This window comes from Morus notabilis, unplaced genomic scaffold, assembly GCF_000414095.1.
Source record: "Morus notabilis unplaced genomic scaffold, ASM41409v2 Scaffold697, whole genome shotgun sequence".
Taxonomy (NCBI): Eukaryota; Viridiplantae; Streptophyta; class Magnoliopsida; order Rosales; family Moraceae; genus Morus; species Morus notabilis.
Genome location: NW_010357121.1, coordinates 204,104 through 225,363, shown reverse-complemented (window position 1 = coordinate 225,363; position 21,260 = coordinate 204,104). Strand labels below are relative to the sequence as shown.

The following is a 21,260-nucleotide window of genomic DNA, read 5'->3' as shown; positions in this document are numbered from 1 at the left end:
ATTCTTGTAGAGGGTCAATTTTTATAGTTGAATTTATGTGAGGTTAATGTTTGAATCCGGACGATTCACGGTGTCAATATCTGATCGTAATGAATAAATACCGAAAAAAAAGACATCATAATGAATAAATAACGGAAAAAAAGACAAAGACATACAAAAATTGTATAGAAGTTCGCTCATTAATGATATAGAATCTTTAATATGCTTTCACTATAAAAGAAAATAATTACAATACCGTAGAAAACCAAGAAGAAGAGAAAATAAGTAAATATGCATAAAATATATAAAGATAAATTTATTGAATTTGAAAGTTTTGAGGCACCTTCTATTTGGCAAGAAGCTGGAGACAACTAGATTTTGTATAACTTTCTTGATAAAGATATTATAGGCACCTGAAGATGACTCTAGTCCAACAATAGTACTATAAAATTCTATTAATAATATTTCATTTATGATATTATAAGTATTCTTGTAGAAGTTGAATTTCTACGGTTGAATTTATATGATGTCACTGATTGAATTCGGACGATTCATAGTATTAGTATCAGATTACAATAAATAAATACAAAAAATTGGCCTATGGTATGGACTGAGCTGAGATAATTCTTATACGGGCCGGCCGGCCCGACCTATAAATTTTATAAGCTGGGCCGGCCCGGCCCACGGCCCTTGTGGGTTTAAGGAGAACGGGCTGGGCCAACCCGTTCTTGCATCTCTAAGGATGAGAATGAGAAGTCATTTACCGTCACGGCCTTGTCATGCCCTCATACCATCACTAATTTGAACAGATAACTTAAGGGACGAATATGAAATTAAATTTAGCTCATGTTTATTTTATAAGTTCAAATTACAGTTTAAATTTTTTTATTACAGTATTTCTTTCATAAATTTAAATTTATGTTTAAATTTTTCTATTCAAACTTATAAAATAAACGAAGGCTTAACCTCAACGGGATAAAGTTGTAATTTCTCAAAAATACAATGCTGTAAACGAAAAAGACGAAAATACATAATACATAATCCTCCATACATCCCTTTAATAGGTTTGCAGGTTGCCCTAAAATTCGTTCTAAAATCCTGTGTGAAAATCTCGGGTTCATTTTCACAATTTCAAAAAACAAAACCCCCCAGACCGAGAGGCCAGGGTTATATAAAACCCATCTCTCTCGCCGCTCCTCCGTCTCCTCCATTTTCCATCTCCGCCGTCTGAGGCCTTTCTCTTCTTTTCCTTCTTCGGTCGTGTTTCTGTTTCCGAAGGTAATCTCTTCAGATCTCGTACTTGTTTGTTTCTTTTTCAATTTTCTTTTTGGCAATTTTATTTTCTGAGACTTGTTTGGATTTGCTTGACCGATGGGTTTTGTGGTGATTTTTTAGTTCAAGTCCTAGCTTCCAAGATGAAGCTCGTTAGGTCAGTCGTTAATTATTTTTTAAAAATTATTTTTCTTTCTCAATTTGTTGTTTTCAATCCATTTTTTGACGGCTTTTTACTTTTGCTTCTCGTAATAATTTCGTTTTATTTTTTTTCGAATTTGAAATGGAAAATGAGCAGGTTCTTGATGAAGTTGAACAACGAGACAGTGTCGATTGAACTCAAAAACGGCACCGTTGTACACGGCACCATCACAGGTTTCTCTCTTTCCCACTCCCATTTTTTTTCTTTTAATTTAAATTCTGTCCATAAACCTTGTAATTTTGTTGGCATTCATTTGTATGTATTCCATTAGACTCTGTATAACATTTAGGGTTTAAGATATGTAGGGCCAGTTTAGTTCACTGACTTGAACCCATGATGCTGATTCTAGTCTCTTGTAAAAAAATTTGAATAAAAAAAGTTCCGTTAATAGCTTCTCTCACACAATTAGAATTCAGAATCAAAATCACTGATTTCAACCCATGAATCAAATGGCCAGTAGTCTATTTTCGAAATTTGAAATTCTAGGGATTAGGGTTTAGGGTTTGGGGAATGCACTCTATTGCCTTGAACAGGGCTTAAACATATTCAAATTTGGTATATGTATCCTAGTGTTTGTTGTCATCACATTGAGATTAGAGAGAAAGTATCCCAGAATATAGGATTGATGAAACACGCAAGAATGTGTGGTCATTGAAGGTGTTTCTCTCTAATTTCTAAATTCTACCAGTCAATTCGTTTCTGTTTTAAGGCTGTTAATGTCCCTTTTATGTTTGCCCCAAGAATAACTTTGCTATACAAAAGCATCTGAATGCCAGCAAACTTTATACAACAGCTTATGCAAATGAGATACAAGAGCTTTCTACGTATATAAGAACTAGCTGCCAATTTTGTAAGCAGTCGGGGTTAAATTCATTTCTGATGTCTGTTCACGTAATGTCTTTATGAGATAGTTTGAACTCCCTGCTTGTAGTCAACCACCGAGTACAAATGCAGTTAATTTGTGTGAATGCCCTTATAATCTCTGGAATATGTTGAAGTATAACTTGATAAGTTTTGTCTTCTTGCATTTCCTATCTTTATGTAATATCTACAATATAGTTGACAAGGCAGGTTAATATTTTGTCGTTGCATGCCTTCGGGGTAAAAGATTTTGCTTGGTCCTTGTGAACTTTATTCAACTCGTAACTTGAATTCAATTATGGCAAGTTACTACCATTCTAATTGGCAGATATACTGGTTGAGTATAGGTGTGGATATCAGTATGAACACACATTTGAAGACCGTGAAACTGACTTTGAAGGGGAAGAACCCAGTGACTCTAGACCATCTCAGCGTGAGGGGTAACAATATTAGATATTACATCCTTCCTGACAGCTTGAATCTTGAGACTCTGCTGGTAGAAGAGACGCCTAGGGTCAAGCCAAAGAAGCCCACTGCTGGTATAGGGAATAAACGTTTTCTCTTATTTGTTGTTATTTCTGTTTCTGGTTTAAATTTTTCTTGTTCTAATCTTTCAGTTGTTTTCCTAAATTTCAGGGAGGCCTGTGGGACGTGGTCGTGGACGTGGACGTGGAAGGGGACGTGGCCGCGGCGGCCGTTAGATGCATGGCGCTGGTTTCAATTTTTTAGGCACCTGTTTATGTAAAAACACCTATGTTGTAAGGGAGAACTTATCGGAGATCCTATTAGAGGTATCAAAGGAGTGACATCACTGTTACTTCAATTAGTTATCTGCCTGGTGATTTGACACTCATCATTTCTTGCTTGTAGTGTTTACTTTTGGATGTTGATTCAAAGAGAACTAGTACTCCCTATGTTTTGGGTGACCAGATCGTTCAACAGCTGCTATTACCAAAGCATCAATTCATGGATTTATGCCGTCTTATTATAGTTTGATCGATCTTACCATGATATCAGACTTAAAGCTCTGCTTTTTGACTTAATTTTGTTTGAATGAGATACTTTCGGATAAATTATTGTGTGAGAAGTAGATAGCGGTTCCAAAATCACTGTTGGCGGGGCGGGTTATACAATGTAGTATTTGTTAATTTTATGAATTGCTTTGAAGAATGAAGCAGCTTGCATGCTTATGGTAGAAACTTCAAATAGTTTTCCTAGTGTCAAAGCCCCTGTAAAAGTTAAGCGTGGCGGTGAATTCTTATATAAGCAGAGAATGTTGTTGTCTCTTTAATAAACGTTGTTTGGATGAGCAGAAAGTTAAAACGTATAGTTGCTTATGATTTGTGTATTGCCAAGGAATTAGTGATAAAAAAGAGGAGTTGAAGTTAGATTTAGACAAGGACTAACCGCCCGCCCTCCGAAAACTTATGTCTCATTCTATTTACTTTTTGGATTAATTACAAAAACTCTTCTTAAATTATACTCCTTGTAATACTGTCCTTCTAAACGTAACATTTATTTTTCTTGAATAATTAAATATTAACAAAAAAAAAGTCTTTTTGTTAGGTCTTATTCTAAGAGAAATTGACATGTAATTTGTTATTTTGGGGTATTTGGTAGTTCTATGGTTTAAAATTTTAGTTTGAATTTAAAATTAATTTAAATTTAAACTTTTAATTATGATACATCAATTATTGATTGAATGTAAGTTAAAAATTTTATGAAATTTTTTTGGTACAATAAAAAAATTTATGATGTTTTTTTTTAATATTTAAATTAGTTTAGATTCAAATTAAATTTTAAACCATTAAATTATCAAAATACTCTCAAAATAATAAATTAAATGTCAATTTTAGTTAAAAACTTAAAGGAGGGGTTTTTTTTAATTAATATTTTATTGTTCAGGAAGAACAAATATTACGTTTTAAAGATCAAAAAGTAAAGTGTTATAGAGGTATAATTCAGGGAGGGATTTTTGTAATTAATCCTTACTTTTTTAGTAAAAACTTGCGTCTCATTTTATATCTAAATATAAAGCTTACTTATGTAATACTGCCACCATTTGAAGTTTACTAAACAGTCTTGATTCATAATAGGTCTAAACTCATGGCAACCCTTCAACCAAACAGGCTATAAAATATTTTTACAATATGCGCTAACGCACCACCAAGGACAAGTTGTCTGCATGGGCAGATTTGGCGGATGGCAGGCGGGTTGGAGGCGGGGCGTGGTGGGTAGGCTGGTGAGCGGGTAGAGAAATTTGAGCCAACAATGTGAGCCCTTTTTTTCTGAACTTTTTTGTTTTTGCCAATTTCGTAGCAAGTTTAGTAACTGTTGCACCCACATAAACTTATTATATTTTTCCAATCCTTTCTCATTAATTATACAGCAAATGGCCGCTTATAATCCTAAAGTATTGTTGTCCCCTTGTTTAACAAATTGCAAAAGAGGAAAGGGAAAATTGGCCATAACATGAATCCAATAACTTTAATTTAGTTGATCAATCCGCCACAATGTTAGAGGGACAAATAAACAAAAAGAAAAAGAATTGAATTACAACACATATATGAAGGAAAACGCATATGAAACAATCAGAAATGTAATAAACTTAGGACTTAAAAGTCCATAATCCATATAGCATTATATTCCATCCATTTTTTCATATCACAAAAAACTTTATGAAAGAATATTTATAGTAAAACTACTTGGAAGGAAAAAAGAAAAAAATGGTCACCCAACACTTCTTTTTCCATCGTCAAACTAGAACCATCATTTCTTTTTCCTGAAATATTTCTCTCACCCAACACTTTCTTCATAAGCATGTTATTAAGAAGAAAGTGTCGTTGTGTTGGAGTTAAACGGTAAACTTTGAACTCATAAGAATAAAATTGCATATTTGTCCAATGTCAAAAATTTAGGTAATTGAAACTGTTAAGGTCCCGTTCACTTCACCGATTCGAGTTTAGAATTCGAGTTTTGCTACAGTAAAAAGTTCTCAGAAACAGTCACATCTAACTTTTTTGCTACAGTAAAAAGCTCTCACATAAAGTCACATCTCAACTCGAATTAAAAATTCGAATCAGCGAACTAAACGGGTTCTTAGTCTCTGAACTTTCAGCATAGTAATATTTTAATCACTCAATTGTTAATGTTGGCATAATAGTCCCTAAACTTTTATTATTTTAACAATTTTGGTCCCCGACATTAAAATTGACACACGATCTCTAAAATTTAACAAACATAATCATATATTCATCGTGTGATAACTAAAATTTTGCAGAAAGAGTTGTGGTATATGAAATTTTTTTTTTCTTGTTACTACTAAAACCTATTGAAAACTATAACATTTCACATTTACTGTAACTGCTAATGTAAGATTTTTAATTATTATGTTATGAGAATATGATTATCTACGTTAAATTTCAGAAATCATTCGTTAATTTTAGTGTCAATGATCAAAACTATCAAAAATCAAAAGTTTATGGATTAATATACTAAAAACAAAAATTCAAAAACTAAAATGTCACTATGCCAAAAGTTCAAGGACTAACAGACAATAATCCAAAAACTTTTTTAAGCATAAACCTAAACTATGGTCAAAACAAATTGCCCAAACCAACTTGGCTTAATTTGGCTTTTTCTTTAAGATAACAAACCGTCCAAACCATCAACAAAAAGTTTTTATTTTTGATATTTTTACTCAGAAATCGACCAAACTAACCGCGAACACTTGTATATATAGTATCATATGAATTTTCAAAGAATTCTTTTTTAAAAAAAAATTCCAACAAGAAGAGAGATGAGAGAAAGAAGTAAATTTTAAATTTTAGATATAAAATTTGGACAGAAATTGAGCTATTTAGTAAACAGTTGGGAAAACAGTGATCAGGTACCGAACATTTGTTGGCTTTTCCAGCCATATATGCTGCAATTTCCCTTCATTAAATTTATTTACACAGTAACAAAGCTAGAGAATTTCATGACGCGCCAAACTCAAATACAAGTCCATATAAAATAAACCAGTTTTGAAAAGGAAAAATATGAATTGGGTAACTAAAATCCAACAAGAGAGAAAAGAAAAAAAAAAAAAGACAAAAATGTTAGATCCAACAAAAACCTAAATCATTTCGTGCAAAATAAGGCTAAATTTTGCCTAGACCGGCCAATGCAAAAACATCATAATCATCACAAGAACAACCATGATCATGACCATCTTTACACCCACACTCGTCCCAATTCTTCTCCATATTTCTAAGCCTTTTTTTCTCCAACATCTCCACATCTTTCAAAACCCTTATTCTTATCTCCACCTTCAGTTTAGCTGGTTTGACACCCTCAAACACACGTCCACGTGTCGCAACAAGAGTCACCCACTTGTCAAAGACCATGTTTGGCGACTCAAGAACTTCCTTCAGTGGGATCTCTGCCATGCCCAAGATTTTGGAGCTCCCAAGATTAAAAATTGCTCCAAAAACTGGCATTGTTTTCCTCATCCTTAGCTCGAGAACTAAGCTTTCTTGCTTGAGTTTTGAGATGTCCATGGAACCCTCCGTTCCACAGCCCTCCAACGAGAAGGACTCGTTCCAAACGCTGTCGTTTTCTGTAGGGATCTCTCGGGTATCGAGGCAAATATTTGATGTTTTGTTGCTATAATTCCCTAAAGGAAGATAGCTTCTTACAAATAGTTTGGTTTTGGGTTTGGACTGTACGGATGTTGCTTGTTTGATTTTCAATTCACAGGTGAGAGAAGAGAAATGTTTAGGAGTATCCATCAACTGTTTTGTGTTCTTAAAATTACAGAGTGAGAGAAAGAGGATGAGAGATATTGGTGTAGTAGTAGTACGACTCTTTCGTTTTTGTGTAATGACTATCGTTAGTTTGAGAGGTAATTTATAGTGAGATATGTACTCGGGTGGTGTTTGCTTCTTCTTTTTCTTTTTTTTTTTTTAAATTAATTTCGAAATTGGCCCTAAAAGATGGGGACGTTTGGTTCATAGATTTAGAATCATAATTCATGACTATTCTTAGTTTACGTGTATTTTTTATGAGAGAAAATACTATAACAAATCACGAATCACGATTCGAATCAGGATACGAATCCACCAATCAAACGCACTCTAAGAGTTATCTCGTTCTGACCCCATAATTAAAAATAAAACAAAGCTGGCCCCAAGCTTTTCATAAAACTTTAAAAGTCGATTTTACTTATATTTACCATATTACCCTTCATAAAGCAGTCACATATCCTTCGTGAGATTAAAACCATAAGAAAATTGTGTTCATTGAGTAGAAGTACCAAAGTTGGCAATTTATGAGAAGCTCAGGCGCCAATTTCCCAATTTTTGTAATTGAATAATGTTAGGGTCATTAACTATAATCCTAATTTTTGTAATAACTCATGAGTTATCACTCTTTTATTAGTAGGTAAGTGTTTAAAAGATTGTTACATTAATAAGAATGACAACTTAAAAGTTGACATAAAAGTTAGAATTAGAGTTGATATTCTAATATTATTCTATTGACTTGTTTTTAATAAAAGAGGTACGTTACTGAATTATAGAGGATAAAGTGAGACAACTTCTATTTTTCTGGGGTCAAATTTACAATTAATCTTAAAAAAAAAAAAAAAAAAAGATGCCCTTATCTATAAGACAGTAAGAAAGAGTATATTCCCATGCAAGCCCTTACAGTTATTGGCAATATTATAATGTATTATTGGACATGAAGTGAATCGTGTAAGATGTGCAACACATGGATTATTGTTATCTCCTTTTGTCCCTTAGATTCTTGAAGGGCTGGATAATCCAAAGACGATTCTGAATTTGCAAGTTGTGGAAACAGTGATTTTCTCTACGAATACGGCACAGAATTGTTAATATGTCATGTGGGTTGCCCACTAATCGATCGATTTGCAGAGGATTCTTACGTAGATTTTTGCTCCACTAATTCCGTCCAACATATTAAACGTAAATATTTCATATTTTAGCCGACATTTTTGGACTTTGAATTGCTTCTTTCTCGATCCAAATTTCAACTTGTTATCCCCGGGGGTTTTCTTTTCTTTTTCTATTCATTTTCCTTTTCCTGCTTATAGAAAATGCTTATAGAAAAGCGGTGGTGTTCTATATATTATAAAAATATCGGAGAAGGCACAATTAACGACTTTACACACACATACATATATGACACAAGGAATTGACGTAAAGGATAATTGATAACTTTAGGTATCGTTCATTTCGCAGATTCGAGTTTTCAATTTGAGCTGAAATGTGACATTTTTTTAGAGCTTTTCACTGTAGCAGAAAAAAATTAGATGTGACATTTTATGAGAGCTTTTTACTGTAGAAACCTAAAACTGAAAACTCGAATCGGTGAAATGAACGATGCCTTAGTTTACATTCTTTGTATTTCTTTTAAAGTTATTTAATTTAGCATGTCATTAATATTTATATATGTGATTAGTGTTATATTGACATTCAAACTCCTCATGTTAGTGTGTATATTACATTCTATAAAAAATTGTATCACCCTTGCAACTTAATTATGCACACACACGCACATGCATATTAATGTTACTCTTAAAAGTGTGGTTTGTTTTTTTTATTTTTTTATTTTTATGTTCACTCTTGATCTCTAATTTGTTGATCTTCTCTTTAGCCAAAAAAAAAAAAAAAAGTCTTTAACAATAGATTAGTTTTCTCTTCGATATAACCCTTCATCAAACTTTTTTCTCCCTAAAAGATATTATTCTCGTTTTGCAAATCATAAAACGAAAGAAAAAGGAAAGAAAAACTTGCCAACATGTTCATTTTCACTCAACTATATCCGTAATAACAATATTATTGAGATATGTGTCCTGTAAAAGTCAGAGTTGGAATTTTGTCACCATCAATATTAATAATGTTATTGATAAGGATAAAGATCAGTACCTTTAATTTGGAGCTATCCAATCATTTTACCCGGTAGTGCTCATTGTTAATAGATAATACCGCGTGAATACTTTACACCGAGTTAGCTTTTGCCTTTTGTTTTCGTTAAGCATGCTTGTAATTTGAACTAGCTTTGTTGCTTTAAGTAAGAGTTTATTTGTGTTTTGCCCAATTGTTTTAAGCAGTAATTATAGGTGCAACTTCCAAAACATCAATGCTCTTCCACTTGCTCCGTCGTGTTTTGGTTGTTCCGCCTTTGGGGGACGCTAGGGGTTGGCCTGAAAAAGTCATTTTGACGCTCAACTCAGGTAGAGTTGGGGAAATATTTTGGCAGAGTAATAGTAAGAGCAGTCAAAAAGTCCCCTCCATAAGAGGGCTAGCGTTCTATTTATAATATGTCCTGATCAGATGAATATTTTTGATTTCTCTTAATCATGACACGTCACATTCTCTTGAGATTAAGAACTCGTTTGGTTCATGAATTAGAATTATGAGATTAAAATTATTTTTGATTTACGTGTTTTTTGTGAGAGAAAATACTGTAGCGAATCATGAATCATAATTCGAATCAGAGAACGAATCCTCCAACCAAACGGGACCTAAAACTCGCAGAACATTTCTTTTTAGAAGGTCCCCAAGAAGGTTCCTCGCCTGAGCACGTGCATTACCCATATTCATACTGTCGTCACTTTGCGCGTGGCATGGTCGCCATGATAATGGGACACTCGTCTTCAGGAGCTGTCTTGTCAATCCAACACGTGTCGTTGGCTATTTTGAGTCGGTTTGGTTGGAGGATTCGTTCTCTAATTCGAATCATGATTCATGGTTCGCTATAGTATTTTCTCTCATAAAAAACACACGTAAATCAAAAATAATTCTAATCTATAAACCAAACGGGCTCTAATTTTATCCTCGATCCCCATCTATACTCGGTCTCAAGCTCAAAGTCTCGGAGTAATTCCCCAATGGCCTGGGTTGTGTTTGGATCAAGATCTTGAACCTTCGATCTCGATCCTAGTCAAATAACAGTCTGGGACATGTGGCATGCCCTTATTGGTACGTCAATGGAAGATTCCCTAACAGTAATTTTATTTTCCAAGCATTAAAAAAAAAAAAAAAAACTAACAATTTTGTTTAAAGTTCGCCTATCAACGTTTCTGAATTTGAGCATAAAAAAGCTTTATGTTCTAAAAGATTAATTTTGACTTCAAAATATAAAAAAAAGCTATTAGCAAAAGATTATTGTATCGACTAGAGATCTAAAGGCACTTTGTTTACCAACGCTTAAATAGCTTTAGCTAAGAGAAGGGATTCGAGTTTTTTGTCCTATACTTCTAAATTTATATTCAGCTGTGAAGTAAGCAATGAATAATGGTTCACACGTTGGTGATAAAAGTATAACCATTTTCTTGATGCTTATCACTATATTCGCTAAACAGAGAGTACTTATCCACCCATCTTCCAAAAAAAAAAAAAAGTGCTTATCCACATTAGTTAATTTATTATACATGTCTTATTTCAATATTTACTCACCAATAGAACTAAAAAGGGATGGATATCTGCTGTCGCAAAAAGTTTTCCTCTAATCTAGTCATCAAAAGTTTAGTCAACCAAAGATAATTAAGAAATTTGCAGAATAATTCGAGTCCGTTTGGTACCTAGATTCGTTTTCTGATTCGAATCATGGTTCGTGGTTCGTTACAGTATTTTTTCTCACAAAAAATACACATAAATCAAAAATAGTTCTAATCACATGGTTTAAATCTATAAACTAAACGCCACAAGTAACTGTTCACACTATGATATTGAGGTCACGGCGAAGCAATAAAATGTTCCAAGCTTGAGTTAAATCAAAATTTTGAAAATGGATCCGTTCTTCTACAAATTTAGTATTGAAAACATTCATATGCCGACTTATAAAATTTTAATCTAAAGTGGTCGTGGTTCAATTTTTTTTTCATGGTTTTGTTCACATAAATCTTTTTTGGGGTTTCTTTCGTCTACATTTTTGTGTGGTTTCTTGTAAAAGATATGAAGCTTTAAAGAGTCAAGACTTCAACAATCAATTAAAAGAACATATATTAGAGGGCATATAAGTTTTTTGAATAGCTGAAGATTTTTTTAATTTTTTAATTATTTATTTATTTTTTTTTTTTTGTAGAGCTCGATTCCTATTCTTTCGTAGGAGTAATGATTTTATTATTTTGTTCATCAAAACGAATTACTTATTATTATTATTAATATTATTGTTGTTGTTGTTTTATTATTAATAAAATTTGATTTCTACAAGACATACAGTTTTAATATTTACTTTCGTTGAAGGAAACACTACAGCTTTATCAAAACAAAACAAAAAAAAGATATATATGCTACGAAATACGTAATAATTCATGTTACAATTTTTTAAAGGAAGAAAGCATAATGCATGACATAATTTAATCATAATCCTATTATCTCTGATGAAATGTTGAATTAGTTTGTCACGCCCCGACCCGCGATAATTGGTGACCAAGTGCAACTAAAATTAAATATACCAGATTTATTATAAAAAATCTAAAATATCATAAAATTTTTTGAAAAAAAAATATATCATATACGCTTCAAAGTTTTTAAAAACAGTAGTAATAATTTACAGTCCAAGTTATATAGCTTTTCTCAAAGCTTTGTAATACCGAGAAAATATTGTTGTACAGATACAATCTTCTATAGATAAGATACAATCTAACTGCGAATTAAATAACAAATAACATAAGGCCTCATTCGTTTCGCTAATTCGAGTTTAGAATTTGAGTTTTGTTACAGTAAAAAATTCTCACAAACAATCACATCTAATTTTTTACTACAGTAAAAAACTCTCACATAAAATCACATCTCAACTCGAATTCTAAACTCGAATCAGCAAAAGGAACGAGGCCTAAATTATCGTCTCGAAGTTCGAGTCTCGTGCAACTTAAAGGGTCCGGTTAGTAAACAGGTTCAAAACATATATAGTTTGAACTTTCATTTTTTTTTTTTTTTGAAATAGAAAGTTAAAACAAAATGGTTTAAGTTTTGGTTCAAACCACTTAAAAACAAGTAGAGATGTAAACTCAAATTTATAAAGCTTTTTTTTTTTTTTGTTCAAAATATCAAATTAATGTTAAATCAAAATTTAAAAAGCCTTGCCAAACACTGATTTGAACCATCTCTTTAATTCAAATTACTTGAATCAGCTTACCAACCAGGCTCTAATTAGCTTTTCAACCTGAAGTGGGAAAACAATAAAATAGGGTGAGCGGAGAAGAATTGGAAAAACGACAGTTAAATAGGTACATACTATTTGTACCTCTATGTAGCGAGAATACTTGGCATAGATCCTTAATCACATGGGAATCGATGACCGTGTTTAAAATTGATCCAATTTTTATTTTTTATGTTTTTTGAGGAAAAAAAATGAAAACATTTCTAAAATAGTGTTTGACGTAATAAAGATAAAAAATAAAAATTAAATGATTTTTTGGTGTAGTGTAAAATAAGAGATAAATGAAAAACGACTTTAGTCGTTTTTTATTTATTATTTTCGTTTTCTCCTCTCTCGAGCAGAGAGAAAGAAAGAGAAATATTAATGGATTTTTTATACTAAAAACAATATCTTGATAAAACTACTAAACACATTTTTAAAAATGATTTATGTCTAAGATTGAAAACGTTTTCATTTTCATTTTCATACAAAAAATAAATCATTTTAGAACTAGTTCTAAACGCACCCGATATATTTTCTCAACAATCATAAGATAAACCTGATCTAGTGTGGACTCTCTCTGAAAATCATAGCTCGCCATAACAATAAAGTAAAATAACTAGAATAGAATAGAAGTCTAAACACATTCATTGCATAAGAATTTCCTTAGCTCCCAAAGAAAAGGAAAATAACAAATCTTCCCCACACTTGTAACTTCTTTCATACTCTCCCTTTTGAGCCATTAACCCCGTTCACTTCACCAATTCGAGTTTTGCTACAGTAAAAAGCTCTCAGAAACAGTCACATCTAACTTTTTTGTTACAGTAAAAAACTCTCACATAAAGTCACATCTCAACTCGAATCAGCGAACTAAACGGGCCCTCCTCTTTTGACGTTTTTGCCAACAATTGAGGGCGACCAATATATATTATCATGATTTGGCCATTTTCATCAACTTTCATTTTCTACTTTACTGAAAACACACTATCATCCGCAAAAAAGGAGGTGACTTAACCGAAGACCGCTCCGCCCACAAGCGATTCCTTGCAAGTTGAAACTGGCCATTTGCTTTGATCTATCACGAAGGCTTGCCGGTATTAATAGTTTATATGAATTAATTTGAAATTAGTTAAATGAACATAGTTAATGGATATTTAAGTGGAATAATTTTTTGAATCAAAAAGTCAAAATCTAATTTTGTTTTAAATAATGTTAATTTACTCGTTTATTTTTTTATGGAATTAATTTAGTCATTTCTGCTATTGCTAATATTTGGACAACTTTTCTATATTAGCTTTTTATATTAGTCTTTCTCTTCCCTAATGTACATTGCAATAATTGTTGAGTTAAAATTATCCTAATTATTCTATCAAATTTACTTATTTTAATAAATTAACTTTAGATAATTGTTTTTATTACTAAAATATTATTTATTTTGTTTTTTTATACGAGTCTTGCTTTTTTTAATTTCATTGAGCACAGGGAACTGTATGCCTTCCATATATCTGCACTAAAAGGGCTAACAGCTCTAGATTTTACCAGAAAAGTTAAAAAGAAGACAAGAAAGACATCTCTTCCAAAAATAAACATAGATTTTAACACCTAGCAACAGGGAAATTGAGGAAGGTATTTATACTTCTAATACCTAATGAAGGTTTTTTCAAAAAGGTTCTAATTGTTCTTTTAAAAAACCTTGGGGAACTTGATTATGAATTATTCTTGTGTGTATTATATATATATATATATATATATATATTTGTCGCGTCATTTGGTTCATACATGTTTATTATAACCTTAACAGATTAGAATTGATGAAGTTTATATATGCTTTTGTTACAGATTTCATGGAACTTGGAGATAATATATATTGAATTCAACAATAGAGAATGTGATGGTGATAATTTACTAGGAAAAAGTAGTATCTAGTGAGGACGAGACTAGCGAATTTTACAACGTTTATGGACCAAGAATTGGCTTTACGTGATAACTTCACCTTTGAAGTTTGTGATGAACGTTTAGTTTGCTGATTCGAGTTTTTAATTCGAGTTAAGATGTGATTTTATGTGAGAATTTTTTACTGGAACAAAAAAATTAGATGTGACTGATTCTGAGAGCTTTTTAATGTAGCAAAACTCAAATTTTAAATTCAAATCGGTGAAATGAACGGGACCATCCATGGGCACCTTATGTGAGTTGAACTTTAGTATATGAGCTGAACTTTAGTGCAACCAATGATGATATTTCATGTCCCTGTAAAAAATTTGAGCCCATGGGCACCTTATGTTGTCATGCATTACGAGTTTTGAGTGCCAAAAATGATACAAGAGTTTTTTTTTTTTTTTTTTTTTTTTTTTTTTTTTTGGAACGAGGATTTCTACTAGTTACATTTGAAGCGCTGGACAAAATAGGCAAATGGACAAGATCATCCAGTTTTATTTTTTTTTTTAAATAAAAATAAAATTTAGCAAGCGTTGTTAAAAAAAAACAAAATAAATAATACTAATTTGGAAGAGATTTTTTTAATTTAATTGAGTAGAATAAGGAAATTAGTAGAATAATTAGAGTGGTTTTGACTCAACACATAATGCAATATACATTAGGAAAGAGAAACACTAATATAGAAAGTTGATATAGAAAAAATGTTTAAATGTTACATTTGTGTTGAATGAGTGTACCAAATAAGTAAAATGATGTGGTACACTCGATGTACTCAGATATTTTTGTGATTTTGTTTTCTATAAATATTTTTTATTTTTTTTTTACGGCTGATTAAGACGTCTATACAAATAACTCAAAAAATGAATTAAAATTAAGGCAAAAAATTAAACAGAAATTAAAGATTGTGAGCATTAAACTCTAAATTTAGAGAAGAGTAGTTGCTAACCAAGCTCAGACTTTGTAAACATTGATGACTTTACCTTTTGGGCCACAAACCATGGCCTTCTCAAGTGATGCGGACCGCACAATTAATTTTAGGGAGAAATAGAGAAATATGTTAAGACTTGAGATAAATTAAAATTAATAGGTCAATAGTTTACATAAATTAATAAATAGGTCAAATTATTATTTTTGTCCATAACTTGTCTGGTTATGAACCATAACTTGATAAGTTATTGTCCATAATTCACAATTTTTGACCATAACTTGTCTGGTTATGAACCATAACTTGTCTGATTATGAACCATAACTTGACAAGTTTGTCCATAACTTATCTAGTTATGAACCATAACTTGACAAGTTATGGCATATTAATTTCTATAACTAAAAATTAGCCTATATATTTTCTTAAGCTTTTCATATTGGCTTATTTTCTACTATTTTTGTTTATTTTATTTTGATTATTTTGCCTTAAAAAGATTGACGACTCTTACAATCACACATCTCTTACGGCCTAACATACTCGTTGATCATACTTTGAATTGAACTATAACTATTAGACAACTTATAATGATACACACCTTCACTTGATATGATATATTTCGATTTGGAACCCCACACAATTTTACTCTTAGATTTTACTTCAAAATGCCTTAAATTAGGAGATATTTTCTTTACTTATGAACCATCACCGATAATCTTCTCCAAATAGAAGAAACATGTATATAATGGAAGGATTGGGTCGGAGCAATACACTTGATTTTTCTTTTTCATAATGTACTTTTAATTCTCTTACGAAACTTATAACTATAGGTTATTTACACATATGTCAATTATGAGCACCTCGTGTCTAAAAATGCATTACTTTTTTGTTTACTTATAAAACTATCTACTACTATCATGTATATAAAGATATTTATATCCTCCTATAATGAATAAAAGGAAAAAGCCTAAAAGATCAACAAAATAGGAAAGTTAGCATAATAAATATTCAGATTTAAATACAAAAGGTCAAACAATTAAATTTAATAAAACCTAGTTATTTTAAGAAAAGGAAACTTTTTTCAAACAAAAATTAAAAAAAAGCACCTACATAATTTATTAAAATATGATTTTGTAAGCAATAAAACAATGAAAATGCTGAAAAAATGAGTTTGCAATCAATCTATTTTCATTATATGAAGGAAGGTGAAAATTATGATAAAAATATAAACAAGTTATAAACAAGTAAACAAAACAACAAATAAAAAAAAAAACATCTCATTTTTATTATTTTAATGACAATAGCATTATAAAAAATTGAGTATAAAGTAATACGATAATTGTAATTATTAAAATGACAACGTTACGATAAAGATTTATAAATTTCAGTATGCGTGTAAGTGAAGAGAATAGACATTATCATAAGGACAACATAATTATATTAAAGATTTATAAGTTATAAAATGTACATTATCTTAAAGAATATAAGTTTTATGATATTGAAAAATTAATAATAAATAAACGCCAAAAAATGCACCTACCGACCAATCAGCAACAACGAAACACAAAGGAACAACCAGATGATGAACACAAATCAACTACCAACGATTAACGTGAAATACAGAACGGAAGATGGAAATGAAAAAACATGGAAAAAAAAAAGAGAAATGCACCCAGATGACTGAATTCAAAAATAAAAAACGGGGGAAATAATAACCTGAGGATAAAAAAACAAATAAGGGTAAAACCATACTGATTGATTAAAAAATCAATTAAATTTTAAAAAAGCAACAAAATATCTAAATTATAATTAAAAAATAAGTCTACCAATAAATAAAATCTAACTATATAGAGAACATTATCAAAAATACTAAGAGCTCGTTTAGTTCGTTAATTTGAGTTTTTAATTTGAGTTAAGATGTGACTTTATAGGAGAGCTTTTTACTGTAATAAAAAAGTTAGATGTGACTGTTTTTGAGAGATTTTTACTGTAGTAAAACTCGAACTCTAAACTCAAATCGGTGAAATAAACGAGCCGTTTAATATTACAAAAATACCGGTTTTTTATAAGGTATATTTTTTTGGTATTGTCTTTATTTAGACTCAATTTATTTTATCAATTTGAATTTAAAATTTAAATTTTGTTACAATAAAAAACTTTTAAAAGTAATGATATTTAACTTTTTTACTATAATAAAAAATTTTTATATAAAATCATACTTCAACTTAAATTAAAAATTTAAATCAACTCAACGGCCTAAAATATCTCCTCCACAGCTGATTTTTCTCCAATTGTCATGCAAGTCAGCTAGTGCTTTGCGGAGGCATATTTCTGCGTCATTGATGCGACACCATCGAATGATTTGAAGAAATAATCATGCACTTCAGCCTGTATCTCCCGCAAGTTATGGTAATTCTACAGAAGTAGGATTCTCTTTAGTCCATCTAATATTGGAGTGTGTAATGAGTGTTTTTTTAAAAATACTATTGCTTTTAAAAGTAATTTTATTTGCGTATTTTAATAATATTAAAAAAATATGTGATAAGTGAAAAAGAGGTACAATAGATGTACTGTACTCTAGTAAAAATGGGAGTTCTTTTGGTGCACCTTTTTTGTTTGGACTATTGGTATATCATGTAAAAAAAAAATTAATGATCCGTTTAGTTTATTGATTTAAAATTTTAATTTAAATTAAAATATAATTTTATATAAAAATTTTTTTATTATCATAAAAAAATTAAATATAATTATTTTTAAAATTTTTTTATTATAATAAAACTCAAATCAAACAGAACGTAAATGTAATTTTATTGGATCTCAAAGAACGGGTATATGGCTTTATCGTGTACGTGCACGCATTGTGTTAAAATAAAAGATGCTAAAGTGGCCTTAAAATTTTTTATACACGTGTCGCCGTAATTTTGACGATCTCTCGTGACATCTAACTGAGTTAATGATGTGGGCCCCACAGTTAATTTACGGAGGAACAAAAAGAAGGGAAGAGTGATAATAGTTTTCTTTGAAAAAAAAAAAATCTACTATGGGAGAAATTGTAGAAACGCTGAAGTTCAAATCGAAAGTCAAGAAAAACAAAAATTAAACGGCCTATTCTTTTATAGTGTGACTTAAATATAATTTTTAAATTAAATTTGAGTTATAATTTATGTTAAAATTATAATTTAAATAAAATTAAATAAAATTAAAACGTAAAAAAATGTGAACTTAAATAAAATTATAATTTTTTTTAAATTTTATTATAAAAGACAATCCTTACATTTTTCATGATCCGTCGGTAGGCTAAAAAAAAGGTGCATAAGAAAAACTCTTATAAAAAATATAGGGTGTAAATAAAATTGTCCTTTTCCTTTCTCGGTATATTCATATAATTTTTAATTAATTTTAAGTTGATTTCACCATGATTTGATGTTAAAACAATGTTTATATATTCATACATATAGGCCAAGTCTCCATCAGCCTACAAATATTATATATGTTTACGCAATATTTTTTTTTTTTGAGAGTTAAGTACAACCGGAGAAGGTGACAGGATGGTGTTAGATAAGAAATTTTTATCTTATTCGGCGCAGGGCAGAAAAGTAATACAACTTGTATAAAGATTTATGTCACGTTCATTTCACCGATTTGAGTTTTCAATTTTAAGTTTTTACAGTAAAAAATTCTCAAAAAATATCACATTTAACTTTTTCTGTTACAGTGAAAAACTCTAAAAAAATATCATATCTCAGCTCGAATTAAAAATTTAAATCCGCGAAGTGAACGAGGTCTCGAATTCACAAAGTGAATGAGGCCTTGTAATGTTTGAGATGCTGGTAAGTTATAGCGAGCACATGTAAAAACAGTAAATAGGCCCCGTGATCAAGAACATAGTCTAATTAAAGTGGTATAATTGGAGACTCACAACATAGTTGTGAAATTGGCCACATAATCAGGTTCGTACTATAAATAATTTGGTGACTAAGCTGCACCTGAGTACATCGTAAACAAAATAATACAATTTGTTGATGCCTTTTGATGTACAAGCGTTAATTTAATATTTTGTCTTTTATTTACTCCTTTTTATTATTTTATTCTTTCATGACAGTTTTGCCTACACAAAGAGCTTATCCTTGACCTTGTATGAAAACAATTGGGTTCATTGACTTTAAATCAGAGCTGTTGAATTCAAATTTAATGGTTAATATTAAATGTGCTGACTGGTGAGGCATAACTCTTAAGTGCTTGATTAAAGACTATTCTTATATATATATATATATATTAAGGAGAAACCGTTTAGTTTATTGATTTAAAATTTTAATTTAAATTAAAATATAATTTTATATAAAAATTTTTTTATTATCATAAAAAAATTAAATATAATTATTTTTAAAATTTTTTTATTATAATAAAACTCAAATCAAACAGAACGTAAATGTAATTTTATTGGATCTCAAAGAACGGGTATATGGCTTTATCGTGTACGTGCACGCATTGTGTTAAAATAAAAGATGCTAAAGTGGCCTTAAAATTTTTTATACACGTGTCGCCGTAATTTTGACGATCTCTCGTGACATCTAACTGAGTTAATGATGTGGGCCCCACAGTTAATTTACGGAGGAACAAAAAGAAGGGAAGAGTGATAATAGTTTTCTTTGAAAAAAAAAAAATCTACTATGGGAGAAATTGTAGAAACGCTGAAGTTCAAATCGAAAGTCAAGAAAAACAAAAATTAAACGGCCTATTCTTTTATAGTGTGACTTAAATATAATTTTTAAATTAAATTTGAGTTATAATTTATGTTAAAATTATAATTTAAATAAAATTAAATAAAATTAAAACGTAAAAAAATGTGAACTTAAATAAAATTATAATTTTTTTTAAATTTTATTATAAAAGACAATCCTTACATTTTTCATGATCCGTCGGTAGGCTAAAAAAAAGGTGCATAAGAAAAACTCTTATAAAAAATATAGGGTGTAAATAAAATTGTCCTTTTCCTTTCTCGGTATATTCATATAATTTTTAATTAATTTTAAGTTGATTTCACCATGATTTGATGTTAAAACAATGTTTATATATTCATACATATAGGCCAAGTCTCCATCAGCCTACAAATATTATATATGTTTACGCAATATTTTTTTTTTTTGAGAGTTAAGTACAACCGGAGAAGGTGACAGGATGGTGTTAGATAAGAAATTTTTATCTTATTCGGCGCAGGGCAGAAAAGTAATACAACTTGTATAAAGATTTATGTCACGTTCATTTCACCGATTTGAGTTTTCAATTTTAAGTTTTTACAGTAAAAAATTCTCAAAAAATATCACATTTAACTTTTTCTGTTACAGTGAAAAACTCTAAAAAAATATCATATCTCAGCTCGAATTAAAAATTTAAATCCGCGAAGTGAACGAGGTCTCGAATTCACAAAGTGAATGAGGCCTTGTAATGTTTGAGATGCTGGTAAGTTATAGCGAGCACATGTAAAAACAGTAAATAGGCCCCGTGATCAAGAACATAGTCTAATTAAAGTGGTATAATTGGAGACTCACAACATAGTTGTGAAATTGGCCACATAATCAGGTTCGTACTATAAATAATTTGGTGACTAAGCTGCACCTGAGTACATCGTAAACAAAATAATACAATTTGTTGATGCCTTTTGATGTACAAGCGTTAATTTAATATTTTGTCTTTTATTTACTCCTTTTTATTATTTTATTCTTTCATGACAGTTTTGCCTACACAAAGAGCTTATCCTTGACCTTGTATGAAAACAATTGGGTTCATTGACTTTAAATCAGAGCTGTTGAATTCAAATTTAATGGTTAATATTAAATGTGCTGACTGGTGAGGCATAACTCTTAAGTGCTTGATTAAAGACTATTCTTATATATATATATATATATTAAGGAGAACAACAAAAATATATATTTTTTA

At 30.4% G+C, this 21,260-nt stretch overlaps 2 protein-coding genes across 2 annotated transcripts; one reads left to right on the top strand and one right to left on the bottom strand.

Moving 5' to 3' along the window:
* Positions 1-1,061: 1,061 nt before the first annotated feature.
* LOC21404933 (small nuclear ribonucleoprotein SmD1b) lies at positions 1,062-3,325 on the top strand. Its single transcript, XM_010089282.2, has 5 exons — positions 1,062-1,257; positions 1,375-1,408; positions 1,550-1,626; positions 2,662-2,853; positions 2,951-3,325. The coding sequence occupies exons 2-5, from the start codon at positions 1,395-1,397 to the stop codon at positions 3,013-3,015; spliced, it is 348 nt and encodes a 115-aa protein (XP_010087584.2). The 5' UTR covers positions 1,062-1,257; positions 1,375-1,394; the 3' UTR covers positions 3,016-3,325.
* A 3,131-nt stretch (positions 3,326-6,456) lies between these two features.
* LOC21404932 lies at positions 6,457-7,116 on the bottom strand. The gene has a single exon (XM_010089281.2). It carries the CDS (start codon positions 7,084-7,086, stop codon positions 6,457-6,459), a length of 630 nt encoding a protein of 209 aa, XP_010087583.1. The 5' UTR covers positions 7,087-7,116.
* Positions 7,117-21,260: the final 14,144 nt, after the last annotated feature.